The 16,294-nt window shown below is 28.1% G+C and overlaps 1 protein-coding gene across 1 annotated transcript; it reads right to left on the reverse strand.

The window, feature by feature from the left end:
- Positions 1–5,964: 5,964 nt before the first annotated feature.
- Positions 5,965–8,744, reverse strand: NCS54_00475200 (Glycos-transf-1 domain-containing protein; the record flags this gene model as incomplete). Its single annotated transcript, XM_053150278.1, has 6 exons — positions 5,965–6,739; positions 6,803–7,146; positions 7,282–7,484; positions 7,556–7,836; positions 7,892–8,277; positions 8,331–8,744. The coding sequence occupies 6 exons, from the start codon at positions 8,742–8,744 to the stop codon at positions 5,965–5,967; spliced, it is 2,403 nt and encodes an 800-aa protein (XP_053006253.1).
- Between the last annotated feature and the right edge of the window lie 7,550 nt (positions 8,745–16,294).

A 16,294-nucleotide genomic window follows, 5' to 3' on the forward strand; every position in this document is an offset into this window, starting at 1 on the left:
TTATATAAAATAAGATTAAAGGCGATTTTTATTACTTTAATATAATATTAATTAATTAAAAGCTTTATATAAAGCTTATTTTTATTACCTAATAGGAATATTTTATAAGTATTAATTAATTATATTACTTTAACTTTTATTTAATCCCTTTAATTTTATAATAAGAAAAATAAAAATATAGTCTTTTTAATATATTTTACCTTTTTTAAACCCTTAGAGGACTTATAAGAATAACTTTAAGTAAATTAATTATAATTTACCTTTTTATAGCCTTAAATATTAATAAGAGTAAAAAGGTATTTTTATAATTATTTAATATATTAATCTATAATTAGCTATTAGACTTATAGACTAAGGGAGGAAAGCCTAAGGATATTTTATATAATAATAACTTAGAGGGGATTTAGGGTATTTATTAGATTATAATCTTTAATAAGCTAGGAATTAAGGATAATTATTTTTAATATAAAAGTATTTATAATAAGGTTATAATAAAATAATAATTCTTTTATATAAATTTAATTAATTATAATCTAATTAAATTTACTTAGAAAATACTCTAAGATTAGCTTTATATTAACTAAGGAGGATATATATTAATAGATATAAGAGATATTAGCTATATTAATAATTAATAATCTTATTACTTAATTTTAATTCCCTAAGGTAATTTAAGTAATATAATAAAATATCCTTAGGGACTAGGGCTATTTATAATCTTTAACTCTAGGGTTATATTTCTTAACCTCCCCGCATAATTAATTAAATAATATATTAACTAAGGCATAGAGATTATAGATAATTTCTTTATTTATTAAGAGGGAATAATTATTTTAGCTAATAATAATAAGCTTAACTTAAAAGTAAAAAAGTTAATAATAAAACTAGCTAGCTTAAGGCTTAAAGCTTAGAAGTAAACTAATAAATCTTTAATTTTTATACCTTTTAATTAAAAAGATTAGCCTTAGACCCTAAGTAAACCTTTTAAGAATCTATCCCTAGGAACCCTAAAGTAATTATAACCTTTATTAAATAATAGCTTTAAGTATTAATAAAATAAGAGCTCTTTCTTATTTAAGGATATAAAAGATATAATTATAAAGTAAAAGCTATTAGGTTTATTTAATTAAATAATAACTAATTATAGATAGGGTTAAACTAGAGATAAATATCTTTATATTATTAAAAAAGGGCCTTATATTTATAGCATTAAAGATTTTATTTATTTAAATTATAAGACTAATAAGGGATTTATATTAAAATAAAAGGTAATTAAGGTAAGAATAAAGATTATATTAATTAAACTAAGGGAAAAAAGTTAGCTTAATATAATATATAGCTAGCCTATATAATAATTATTAATTAATAATTATATTATTTACCTCCCTAATAGGATAATAAGACCTTTATAATAAGATAAGCTTTTAGCTATTATTACTTAGCCTTAGATATTTATTATAGTATTAAAAGAGAGCTAAGATAAGAGAATAAAGAAGTAATAAAAAAATAGAAATATTTAATTAATTAATTTATAGTAGCTATAAGCCTAGTATAATACTAAGTAAGGCGCGATAAGAATAATATATAAAGAAAAGAGATAGATTTAATAAGGCTTTTTAGGAACTTAAGGATAGGTATTAAAGCCTTATAGGGAGCTATAAGTTAAGGGAAATAGGTATTAAGCTATTTTAGGCTATTAGGTAATTTCTTATATATAGAAAAGGAGTTAAAGGCCTTAGACCTTTAATTATTATTATCTTTTTTATTAATTAGGTTAAGAAAAGAGAGCTTTAGGGCTTTTTTCTTTAGCATAATTATTATTATTATTAATTAATTAATTACCCTTATTATTTTCTATAATATTAAGATTATAGAAAAGTATATAAAATCCCTCTTTAAAAAGTTACTAAAAGAAAGATATATTAGAAGATTTTTAGCTATATGGTTAGTATGTTCTGTTTTCTCTAACAAATTAGTAATCTAAGTAAACTATATAAGTATATAAAATATATTTATTATATTTTATATATAATAGCTACCTTAGCTATTAATATAACTTAGTTATATTTAATACCTTTAAGTATATTACTAGATATAAGACCCCTATTATTTAAATATAGCATGACTAATATTTCTACTAATATAAACCTAGTATAACTAGTTTATCCCTTAGAAATATATATAATTATTATATAGCTATAGACTCTAAAATTAGCTAAAGAAATAAATAACACATTATTAACACATTTAAGCATTGTATCCCAATGCTAACAAAGCGGCCTTTTTTTAACCTTCTAGCGCCTGCAGTAGAAGAGTTATACCTAGCTGCATTGTTATAAAAGCTTAAACCTTTCAGATAGGGTCTTTCAAGTTCACTGACGTCATTGTCAATACAAGTTGGATTCAATATGCAGTAAGAAAAGTCGTAATTTGCGCCAGCATGGGAGTTGGGAAGGCAAAAGGCTAAATAAGGAGCGCCACGGCCAGCGGTCCTTGCATCGCGGTGGAACTCTCCCTTGCGTGTCCGTAGCAGCAAAAGAGGTGGAATATCTAATCCGGCTTGCGATCAAGTAGCTAATATCTGTCAACAAGCCCTTCAGAGCCAGGAAGTAGGCTCGGTCCTCCGCAGGCGCTAGCTCGACAATATAAATGGGCACTATTGTGTTCAAAGTTAACGTATACAAGCCAAAGTTTAGCAATTTGCTGAGATATTATATTTAAGCTCTAATCTACTTAATCCTCGCTATAATCCTCCTCTATAACCTAAACCTTTCTACCTTAGTTATAACTAAAACCTTCTTCTTTCTTAATAGCTTAAGTTACTTTAATAACTTAATAACTTAATAATTTTAATCCTATCCCCTAATAGTTAGTTTTCTTATTTTATTAATATCCTTATATTAGCTTTAGCTTTTTAATTAATTATAATAGGTTATTAACTTAGCTTATAATATTTTTTAGCCTTAATAAAGGGGTAGTTATTAAGCTTTAAAATTATAAGCTTTTTAAATACTTATAGTTTTAATAGCTAATAGTGCTATAGAAAGTGCCTTAATACTTAAGGTACCTCTATATACTTTAATATTATAAGAAATATCTCGCTACCTAAGATAGCTAGCTTAATATATTTATTATTTATAAATTAGGCTTATTACTTATAATATATATAATAAGTAAGTATTATAGTTATATAAGTATTATAAAAATCTTAACCTTTAAGCTAAAAATTATAATAAAAATACTATAAACTATTTAATTAATTAAAACTACTTATTATATTTTTCCCTAGATATCTTAATTACTATTTAATAAGTCCTTATATTATAGCTAGGCTTATTATAGATATTATAATATTAAAAACTTAATTATATTAACCTTTCTTAATTATTACTTCTTAATAATTTAGCTATTACTTATATATTAGTATTTATTTAATTAATTACTTACTTTTTTTTTTTATTATTATTACTTCTCTTTTTTATAATTTAATCCTTTTTGCCCTTTAATACTAGCTTAATATTTTATTTACCTCTTAAAGGTTTTTAATCTTAGCCCTTAATAATATAATCTTATATATATTTCCCTTTATTACCTTTATAAAAGACTTTATAGCCTCTATAATTAACTCTAAGGAGCTATTATAATGCTTTTTAATTTATCTTTTAAGGTATTTAGACTTAGATCTAGCCTTAAGTATAGTCTTTAGGGTCCTTAAGACCTAAGGAGTAAAAGGTTTAATTCCCTCCTTAATAGGCATTAAAGTCTATAGTTATATATTAAGCTTTAAGATTATAGCTTTTAGGTTAAGGGAAATAAGACTAGCTCCTTTAAAAGCCCCCTTAATATTTTTTTTTATTATAATAGCCTTATATATAATATAAAAGGCTAAAAAGAACTTAGTTTTTAAAATATAAGTTATAAAATATCTAATTAGATATTTTATTTCTTAATTATAAGCTTATTTTAATATATTAAAATACTTAATATTAAGGGGCTAAAATAAATAAAAAAAATAAAATAATATATAAAGCTAGATAATTTTCTTTTTTTTATAATATCTCTTAAATTTAATAAATTAATAACTTTTATAGCTATTAAGGATTAAAAAGTAATAATAATTATTTAATTACTTAGCTATATATTAATTAAAGTATTTAAGCTATTTAAGATTAGTCTTATTATTAATCTAGCTATTTTAGGTTATTATAATAGCTTAATTACCTAAGAGGTTATTATCTTAGTATTAATTAGCAGGGTAATATTAGCCTATATTAATAATAAATAGCTAGATTACCTAGCCTTTTATATTAATTACCTAGATAATTATAATTTATTCTTAGTTTTTAGGCTAGATTAATTTTAGCTTTAAATACCTTTCTAAGCTTATAATAATTATTTTACTTATAATTATACCTATAAGAAAGCCTATCTTATTAAATTTATAAATATTATTTAATTAAATATTATATTTTATGATTATATTTATTATAAGCTTAAACTAGTTATAGATAATAGCTAGATTTTTATATTTAGCTCTTTAGTAATTATATTTTTAAAAAAAATATATCTTAAGCTCTAAGTATTACTTAATAAAGTTTAAAGCCTAATATATATTAATAGGTAATATATTATAGTTAATAAGTAATTAATTAATTATTTCTTTTATATTATAAAGCTAAGCGGGAAATCCTTATAAATCTAGGTTAAGAATAAAGTAAATAAGGATTTCTTCCTTTAGATTAAATAACTAATATAATTTCTAAATAATATCGCATTAAGATTAAATACTATATTATTCATAATATAAGGTATAATAATAAACCTTATAGATAGTTATAGCTCGTTAGATACTTAACTTAAGGTTATTTTATATAGCCTAAAGGGTAAAAAGTATCCTAGACTTAATAAAAGCCTATAATATATTAGGTAGTTAAGAAATAATTAATTAAATAAAAAAGATATAAGTTAAGGGATTTTTATAATACTTATATAACTATAATACTTGCTTATTATATATATTAGAGCCTAATTATAATATTAATATTATATATTAAGAGGTATTTTAGATTTTTATTAATTTAATTCTTTTTAAGATTAAACTTATTAGAGAAAAAAAAAGAAGCTATTAGCCTTTATACTTAGTAGTAATAAGGGCTAAACTTATAGCTATAGCTATAGTAGTAAGATCCCTAGTATTATATAACTTATTTATTATAGTTCTTAGTATTATATTAGTAAATATTATATTAAGAGACTGTAGTCTTAAGAGAAAATAAAATAAGATAATTTTCTTATTTCATATATAGAAGTTATAATAATTATATACCTTATAAGAGGCTTAACTTTTTACAATAATATAATTAAGTATAATTCTTTAATTATTAATAGTAAAAGGTTAAAAAAAGCTATTCTATAAATATTAAGAAATAATGCTATAATATATTAAATATGTGCTTTTTATTATAGTTAGAGCCTAGCCCTCGATAGGTTAACTGAGCCAGAAGATCATATATGGGCACGATGGTCAGCGGAGCACCGGTGGCCAAGCCGGCTATAGCACGTCCTGTTAGAGATCACCAGTGTGAGGCTACCAAGGCGGTGGCTAGGTGTGGAAGAAGGAGGAACATTCTATAAGAGATCGTGTCTGTTTGTAAACAGTGGTTCCCCTACTGCACTTTTAGCATGAACCAAGCAATTAGCATCTTCTCATTTCAACAGATAAAACAGATTGTGAAGAACACTCCGTCATAGCTGACGAATACGAGGGATCCAAGGAAGGATAAAACAGACCAACTTCAGTCACTCATTCAGTTAGAAATCAAGAACTTCAACGCACAGTCAAAATCCCTCGTAAAATGTGCCGGATTTAACCAAATCGCATTGCTGGTTTCCTTCTGGGCGTTTTCGCCACCCCCAAGCACCAGCAGAGCCCCCTTAGACCTCCGCTGCTTGTGTGTCCGGTACTCACTCGGCAGCCTTGGCATCGAGAACCTTCTTTTCGGTGAACTGTCGCGGTAGGCGGTTTTCACTCTCAGAATACGGGCAGCCAGCCTCCTCCCGGGCCATGTCATTGACCCATCTCTCGTTGCCCGGCAGGCCGCCCTTACCCCTTTCTACGACGCTGTCTTCGGCCCATCTGGCAGCCAGGTAGAACCAGCCGAGGGCATTACCGACGGTGCCGACCTCGTCCGAGACGCCGGTCCTGGCGGCATGGCTCATCTTCTTATGTAGGTCGTCATTGGTGAAGAGATCCATGAGGTGGCCAGCAACAGCCTTCCAATCGCCCGGGTCCACAAGGAAACCGTTCGTCTTATCCTTGACCTGGAGAGGGATACCGCCAGCCTTGGTGGCGATAACAGGTCGGCCAGCATGTAGAGCCTCTGAGACCTTAACCTCGAAGCCCTCGCGAATCGAGAGCTGAAGGACAACATGGGCTTTGGCGATAATGGTGTTGAGTAGCTGGTCATTTGGGCTTAGGCGCATGATGCTAACATCTCTGATGAGGTGAGGGTAGTATGTCTCAAGCTGGCCTATTGCCTGGTCGTAGACCATATTGGCGTCGGGATCATCGATTGATCCATTACCGCAGACGATGAGCTGAGGGACATCTGTAATACCGGCGGTCTCACATTGGCGGCGGAACTCAGCATAGGAATCGATGACGGTTGGAATACCCTTTGAGGGATCGAAGCGGGCCACCTGGGTGATGTACTTGCGGGCTGGCCAGTCCAACTCGGTCCTCCAGAGCGGTCAATCAGAGATCTTCTCCATCATAACATTTGACCAGTGTCCGAATACTCACATGCGCTGGGAGTGGCAAGCATCGTTGTACATGTGGCCATAAAAACCAGAATCCCAATCGTTCAGTTTCTTATTGAGGCCATCAAGCCAATCGGTAGTAGCAGGGAAATAGACGACCTTCTCCCTTGGAACAGTATGAGGGACAAAGCTAGGAACTGGGTGACTAATAAACATGTCTGCCAGCTGGATATGACTCCATAGAAAGTCCCAGATATCAGCCTGGGATGAGCCAGCCTTGGCAACCAGATCACTTCGGATCTGGATATGGGAACGGTAGAGGACTGGACGGTCAGGGGTGATCTTCTTAATGAGGGGGATCAAGCCCGGCATCTGTGGGTCATCGATCTGTCCGTATCGTCAGCGTGAACAGCAGCAACGAAGAGTGCCGAGGAGTTGGCTGGGTCAAAAGCAGGAAGGAAACAACAGCAGCGCGATTGATGATCAAATCTAAAGGCTGGAATCAGAATGTAAAATACTGACAATAACGATGTGAGCGCCGCCCTCCTCTACTGGGCGAAGTGGGCCGCCATCAGCGAGCCAATATCGGTGAGCATTCTCGGTAATCCAACCAATGATGGCATCCTTTTCCTCGGCAGTGATACGCTGGTCAGGAGGGCTGACACCCTGGAGGACATTGTGGATATTCTTGGTGATTCTGAAGACTCTAGGAAGCGGCTTGGGAACTACATCGGGTATAAGCAATCTAGGGACGAAGTCTGTGGCGATATGTTGGCTGCGGAACAGGTCTACTTACCGTACCAGGCCAGATGAACACCCGTCAGGCGAGCGAAGCGGACTAGTGCGTGGCGCATAAGAGCGACACCGCCGCCTTGCGGAGTAGAGCTGAAGAAGGCAATGCGTATATCATTATGGTGCAACTTCTCGACATAGGTCAACATGGCCTTCCAGGTGGCAGCGCCACACGTATCCTTATAGTTCTGCAGAGTGACCAGATTGGCACGGAATCCAGCATCAGTCTGAACAACGCCGCGGAATCCAACTTGCAGATGAGGAGCAAGGGACGGACCGAAATGCCTAGCTCAAAATGTCAACTCAAGTTGTCTTTTCCCATAGGAGCCTGAATACTCACATGACGCACTTGCGAGCCATAGAATCGGCCTGCTCATCAACGCGCTTGACATCCCAGAAACTTTTCTCTCTTTCCTCGCCGTCAGGACGCAATACAATTGGGATAATGTCCAGATCCAGCCACAAACGAGAACACAGACTGGGGCTCATATACCTGAGCGTGGTCGGAAGACCGGCTCCAACGAACTTGGCAAAGTTTTCTCGCTCGTACTTCTCAACCTCTTCAAGGACGTAGTCGGCGATAAGATCCTGGTCCACCCTTAGAACGTCATCAAGTACAATATGCTTGACCGAGAAGTCAAGTAAGTAGATACTGTCGTTGATAGCTAAGGAGACAATTGCAGTTTGATCATCCGAGAACACGCCGGATATGCCGAGGTAGAGTGTCTTGTATGGGGCATAAAGTCAGCATGGGGAAGAGGGCTGAGTTGGACAAATACTGAAACCCCTACCGTGAGAGCTGGACCATATTGACCTTCCGCTTCCGCAATTGTACTCATCTGCCTTTTGCGATGTACCGAAGCGGGCCTAGAGAACTGGCGGCTCTTCTTGAAAGCCATGACGGAGAGTATGAAGGGACGAAGGCTCTTCGGCCGTGATGGTTCGTGCCGAGGTGTCAAGAGCCCCGGCTGAGGCTGAGGGTCAGTGGTGGGAAGAGCATGAGCCGAGGAAGACGAAGCATTGGAGGGATCTGCCGGAGGAGCAGGCTGAGATGAAGCAATGTTAGGGGCCGAAGACGCAAGTGAAGCCGGAGGAGGACAACTAGAATTAGAACGAGTATCCGGGCGGTGATGTAGATCGGTTGGGTGGCCGTGCGGCTCTTCCCGTTGTAGCTCCCGACATGGCTCGGACATGATGGAGTCAACCCTTAACAATACCTGATACTAAGAGGCTCAACTTTCTCATAATATTTACAGGTGTAGGGCCTTGTCAGATAATAATGGGAAGAGTAGTAAGATATATTCGAGTCGGATAATAAGAGCCTAGAGGTATAAGACTGGCTGACATGGACTACTATGACAAGAGTATGAGGTAAATATTTTCTATGCATCATTAGATTCTCTTCTTTTAAACTCCCCATTTTTATCTTATACTGTAGCTTAAGCCCATAGCTACAGCCAGTCGTTAAGGCTTTATACCATGCTCTGTAGCAAGCTAATCAAACCTTGACCGTTGGTGGCTTATTGCTGTGAATGAATCTGCCGTCATTTTAATCCAAAAGATCCGCCCGTCGACCAGAGGGTTTTTTTTATTAAGCAATCGGGCAAATGCATCATTGCATGCCTAAAATCACGTTAGTGAGATGTACTCGGGTTGTGACGTGGATTCTTTGGCCGCCATAGAGTTAACCACGATCAGCTATGATTCAGCATTCGCGATAGGGCTGCCTTGATCAGCGGGCAAGTCATTGTGCTGTCATGGTGATGTATGGAGGAATCCAGGTCCACGGAAGAAACAATATGCGGTGGTTCAAGCCTTGCGTTGATTGGTTACACATTCCCATCCCCTTGAGATGCGTAAGGTGCTTTTTGCGTACTGGGGGGGTGAGAATCCAATCAAAATGGCTGAAATGCGCGGTACGTGATATCCCACCTCTTTTCTCTGAGAGTCAAAGTCCTCAAGTTACAAGTCTTTCTGAGGCGATTCCTAGTTACCGTCTTGGACTGGGAGGAAGGTGGGGAAAAGGGTCCACAAATACCTAAAACACACCTTACACATCTCAAGGGGATAGGAAGATGAAAGGTAATGTGGCGGCCAAATCAATGGCACACCAAGCGGACCCTTGCCCGATATTCCTGACCCAGTCACGTTGCCTGAATCGCCTCTGAAGTCACGATGCTTGCGCATCAGCACTCCCTCTGGAGCTGCTGGCCCGCTCCCATAGAAAATCACCGGACTAGACGAACTAGAGGCCCCCACTAGTAGTACTCCTACCGCTCAGACGATGGGGGTGATGTGGGGCTAGGTATGGCCGGGGGCTCATCTATAACTCAAGGGATAGTAATATTACAAATCAGGGCTACCCATAAGGATTACCTTAATCTCTATATATATCTTCTATTATTATTCTTAATAATAATTTCTTCTTTCCCTCTTAGGTCGCGATATAGCCTTTTTAATTAGGCCTAGTCTATTAAAGAGCTAGAGGTTACCTAGCTAGCTATTATAGTTATATAACTACCTTCTAAGCTATTATATAGGCCCTAATTAAATAACTAAATTCCTAAAGGGCTTATAAGATAATAATTAATATAGGGCATAAGTTATAATACTTATAGTAAGTATTAAGATTTTCTATAGCACTAAGTAAAAATATTAAAAAAGTCTTATTATAACTAGCTAAGATCTAGCTATATAGCTATAAATATAATTATATTAGAAAATAAATATTATTAATATTATAGGTTTTAAAGGGATTAATTCTTAGAATTAGTATTAGAGTTTTATAAACCTAAAAAGAGTAAGCGCTAGGGCTTAGTACTAGATTAAAACTTAGTAGTAAATAGAAGTCTATAAGTTTAATTATTTAAACTTATCTAATAAAAGGTATAATATATATATCTTAGTTTATTTAAATATATAAATAATAATAATTTTAATAGTAATTTTATTAATAATATTTTTCCTTAGTAAGAGTTAATAATAATAAATATAATATATATAATAAGTAAGCATCGCACTTTTATCTTATAGTATAAATCCTACTAAAATAAAAAACTATTTTAGAAAATTCTAAGAAATTTAAATAAAGCCTAAATTAGCTCTTATTTTAGAGTTTTGCTATTTATCTATAAAAAAAGTTATATTAGTTTTTTTATATTTTTAAAACAATTCCTTATTACATAAGTAATATAACAATCATATGCTTCCCAAGGGATAAACCAGTTATACTAGGTTTATATTAGCAGAGGATTAGGTAGCATACTCTAAGGCGGAGGGTATAAGTTATATCTAGTAATATACTTAAAGGTATTAAGTATAACTAAGTTATATTAATAGCTAAGGTAGCTACTATATAAGAAAGCATAATAAGTATATTTTATATACTTTATGCGATAAGGCGGATTATAATAAATTATAACTTATAGGGCCTAAGCTATTATGATCCTACTTACTAGATTAGAGGAGATTATAGCCTATAGGGCATAATCTGTTTTAATCTATTCTTAATTAGTATGATAATATAGATCCTTTTAGTTATATAGCCTAGAGGTTTCTTAGGCCGTAATATAATATCTCCCCTCTATTAGTCTTATCCCTAAGGCTATATCTATAACCTTAGTTATTTCGCGTATATATATTAATCTTTAACTTATAAAAATGTTTTACTAATATATCTAATTATCCTCCCTTTTCTAAGAAATAATTAGTTATTATTAAACTAAGCGATATTATTAATTATTTTAGATTTAAAATTATATCTTATTTATTTTATTATTTTTATAGCCTTTATTATATAGCCTTACCTAAGAAATTAAATTATTATAGAAAATATACTTATTATAGCTTTTTATATAATATATTAATAAATATCTTTAGTGCTTATTTATATATTTTTACTTATAGGGTTTTTATTATTAATAATTTTCTAAGTAAATTATATTTATTAGGAATTTAATTATCTAGATTCTAAGGAAAAGTATATTAAAGAGGATTTTTTATATTTATAATAAGAAATATAAAAAGCTTAAGTAAAAGTAAATAAGGTTTTAGCTTATTTAACTTAGCTTTATTACTAGAAATACTAGCTATATACTAAGGGTATTAAGATAGCTATCTAGGGACTTTATTCCTTAGATAAATTAGAGGTAACTAAGAAGGTAGAGTTAGAGGCTATAATTGCTATATAGTCTATAGGTATTATAGATATTATTAACTAGAGTGCTATTAGCCTTAAGTTTATTTCCTTTTTTAATATTATTAGTAGAAGTCCTTTAGAAGGTATTATATATTAATAAGGTATTTTAGGGGTTTTTATATATTTTTAGAGTTAAGGTAGTCTTTTTATTTAATAAAATATATTATTATTAATTTTATTAATATTAAAAATAGCTTTTATAATATATTTTTCTAATTTATTAATTTTAGTTTTTAGTTTATTTTTAGTTTTAACTTAGATAATATTTTTTATTAATTTAAGTAATAAAATATAAATAATTAGATAGAGCTTAACTTTTAGTAATAAGTCTAGTTTATAATTATTTTCTAAGATTTTTTATTTAATTTTATAAGGTTTAATATATTTATAGTTAAGTTTTTTATTTTATTATTTTATTTTAATATTTTTTATTATAAAGTAAATTATATTTCTCTCTAAGAAAATTAATCTCTTAATTTTTTTTTATTAGTATAGTTTATTATTTTATTTTTAATAAATTTAAGTTTTATTTTTATTTTTTTATATAAGTTATATAATTAATTACTAGTAAGGATTACTTTAGGGTTAATAATTATATCTCTTATTTATTAGTAGGCATCTAGGGTAAATCTAAAATTAGTATATATTAATATGATTTTTATACTTTTATTTATAGCTATATTATAGGCTAGCTATATAGCTAATAGCTTCTTAACCTAATTAGTTTATTTATAATTAATATAATATTAAAGATATTATTTTAATATTTAATTTATATATTTAGTTTATTTATTTATCTCCTTATAGTATATAATAGAGAGTTTATAGTTAATTCCTAAGTATCCTATAAGGCTTTATTAGAATTTTAAAGTAAATAATAGTCTTTAATTTATAATAATCTTAAGTAATATATTATATATCTTAGTAATATAAAAGTAGAAAAAGTAAGTAAATTCTTTTATTATTATTAATTTTTTATAAGGTATAAAATAAGAGAATTTTATAAGTCTATTTATAATAATAAGAATATTATTATAAAAGTTTTTAGTAATTAGTTTTTTTAATAGGGGTAATTTAATAATAAAATCTATAGTAATTAAGTCTTATAGTTATTATATAACTAAGAGTAATTATAATTTACTATAAGGTTTATAATATTATGCCTTAGTTTTTATATAGAGGTTATATTATTTAATAACTATTATAATTATTTTTTTTATATTAGGGAAAATAAATATTATCTTAACTTATTTTAGGGTTTTATTAATTCCTTAATATTTATATAGCAGGTAACTATATATTTCATATATAGGTTTATAATATAGTTTATCTAGGACTTATTATTTATTAATTTTCTTATTATTTAGGAGTTATTTATTATATTACTAGATTTATTTTAAAAGTAGATTACCTTGTTTTACTATATATATAGCTATGTTAATTTAATAAAGTATCCCTATAGTTCTACTTTATTTATAGGTTAATATTTTTTCTTATTTCTAGATATATTTATAGATAATATAGTTTTAGGCTTATTTATAATATTTCTCTAAGAAATCTCCTTAGAAGTATTTATTAATATATCTTATTAGTCTTTCTAGGTATCTATGGTTTATATTATAGAATTATTTAATAATTTATTTTTTATATTTCTTTTCTAAGAAATAGGTTTATTTCTAGCTTATTTATATAGCTATCTTATAGTATCTTTTATATTAGAATATTTTTTTTTATATTTTAGCCTAGAGTTTATAGTTATTATAATACTATTATATAGCTTAGGTTATTTCTTCTAGGTTCTTATAGCATATGATTTAGTAGTAATAGTAATTAAAGATAGTTTAAAATACTTTATTAGGGATAGAAAGTTTCCCTTTATAAGTCTATAATTTATTTTTCTTTTATTAATATCTCTATATATAATTAATAAAGTCTATGATTTATTATCTATATTTTTTAATAAGTATAAGGTACTTTAGTAAAGGTATTAGCTTTTATATTTATTTAATAAATTTTTATTTAAGGTATTTTTCTAGTATAAAGTATAATAGCTATTCTTTAGCTTTACTCCTTTTAATATCTAGGTTAGGTTATTAGCTAATAGTATTAGCTTTATTATTTTTTATTCCTTTAATATAGGTAATAATATAATTAAATTCCGAAAAGTATTTAATATATTATAGTTATTATTTACTAAGTTCTTAGGTTTTCGCGAAGTAAGTAATATTCTTATAATTAATATATATCTTAATTTAATATATATTTTTAAGGAGGTAATATTAGAATTTCTTAAAAGTATTAATAATTATAAGGAATTCTTTATTATAAATAAGGTAATTAAGTTTTACTCTATATAGCTTATAGAAGTAAAATACGATAAGGTATAAAAGTTTTTTAGTATCTTATTACCTAATCTAAGCTCTTAGTATAAAGTTAGAGGTATTTATTTTAAGTTTTATTAATTAGGATAAGTTAAATATCTTAAGTATTAGTTTACTTAAAATAAGTTCTTTAATTATATAAAAGGCTTTTCTTACTTTATTCTTAAATATAAATATTGTATTTTTTTTTTATAAAGTTAATTAATAATATTATGATTTTCTTAAATCGCTTAAAGAATTTATAATAATAATTAGTAAAGCTAAGAAAGGATTATATTTTCTTAATATTTATTAATTCCTTTTAGTCCTTAATTACTAAGACTTACTTAGGGTCTATATATATTTTATTATAAGAGATAATATATTTAAGAAATTCTACCTCTAAGGCATAAAACTTATTTTTCTTAGGTTTTATTAATAAGTTAGCATCTTATAGTATTTATAATACCTTATAGATATATTTTATATGTTTTTTTTTTATTTTAAAGAAAATAAAAATATTATTTAGGTAATATATAATAAATATATCTAAGTATTCTTATAGTATATTATTAATTATTTATTAAAATATAGCGGGTATATTAATAAGTCTAAAAGGCATAATAAGGTATTTAAATAGTTTATATTTAGTATAAAAAGTAATTTTTTACTTATATCTTTTTTTAATTTAAATAAGATTATAGGCTTCTTTAAGGTTAAGCGCTATAAAGTATTTTATTTTAAATAGTTAATTTTTTAGCTTATTAATAAGGGGTAGTAATATATAATCCTTAATTATAATAGTATTAAGTATCTTAAAGTTAATATAAAGATAGAGCTTTTTATTTTTCTTTAGGATAAATATAATAAGGTATTTAATAAATAACTTACTTTCCTTAATATATTCTTTTTATAATATTTCTTTAATATATTTTTTTAATATTAATAGTTATGCTATATTAAGTAAGTAGAGTTTATTAAAGCTAGGTTACTTTTTATTAATAAATTTAATTTTTAAATTATAGTATATATATAATAATAGGCTTATCTTAAGTTTTTTTATAAAAAGTTTCTTATAGATCTAGTATTAAAGTAGGATATTCTTAAGTTATTTATTTTCTAATATTTTATTAATTTACTTAAGGTTTTTTTTTAATTAATAGAATTATTATATAATATATATAATTATTTACTAATTTTATTATTTCTATTTATTATAGTATTTATATTATATCCCTTTAGGTAAAGAGGTATCTTATATTTACCTTTACCTAACTTCTTTAGTATCCTTAGTAGAAGTTTAAGATCTTATATTACTTCTTAAGTTATTATTTATTATAGAAGGTATCTTATTATTAAAAGAGAGTATTTAGCTAGTTCTCTAGTTAAAATATAGATTAAATTAATATAACTATAGGTACCTAAGTATAAGATTATATTACTTATTTAGTATAATATTAAATAATATCCCTTAGTTCTTTTTTTCAATAAAAACTTTAAGGTAATTAATCTCATTATTAATAATATTATTATTATAATTACAAAGGGTTTTTTCTAGGTTAATAATTAAGTAAAGTATTTATTTATATTTTTATAATAGCTTAAGCTTATTTACTATTATTAGGTTAAAGTAATTCTACTTAGCTTTATTATTTACTAAAGTATTTAATTATTTTTCCTTAACTTATACTTTTAGTTCTAGGTAGTATTACTTATATACTTTATTTATAAAGTAAAGGGCCTTCTAGGATAATTTCTATCCTTATTTATCTATTTATTGCCTTATATTAGATAGTCTATTTAGTTTTTTAATATTATATAGCTAAAATAATTAAACTTATATTTATTATTTATATAGGCTTTATAGTTATAGTTATTTACTTAGCTATTAATCTATTTCTAATAATTATATTTTATAGCCTTATTATTATTATAGTTATATTTTAGCTATTAGGTTTCTAGGTAAACCTTATTAAGGTCTTTATATTAGATATATTTAATATATTCTTATAGGGCCTTATTTATAGGTCTATAGGTTTTCCTAAGGTATAGTTAAATGCCTTTATATTATTTCTTATTAATAGCATTCCCTTAGTAGGTTAGGAAGTTAAATCTTTTCTTTACTATATATTTTAGCTAGTTATATATAGCTAATACCTATTATTTATATTATAGGTATATTTCC

This window comes from Fusarium falciforme, chromosome 3 (genome assembly GCF_026873545.1).
Source record: "Fusarium falciforme chromosome 3, complete sequence".
Classification (NCBI taxonomy): Eukaryota; Fungi; Ascomycota; class Sordariomycetes; order Hypocreales; family Nectriaceae; genus Fusarium; species Fusarium falciforme.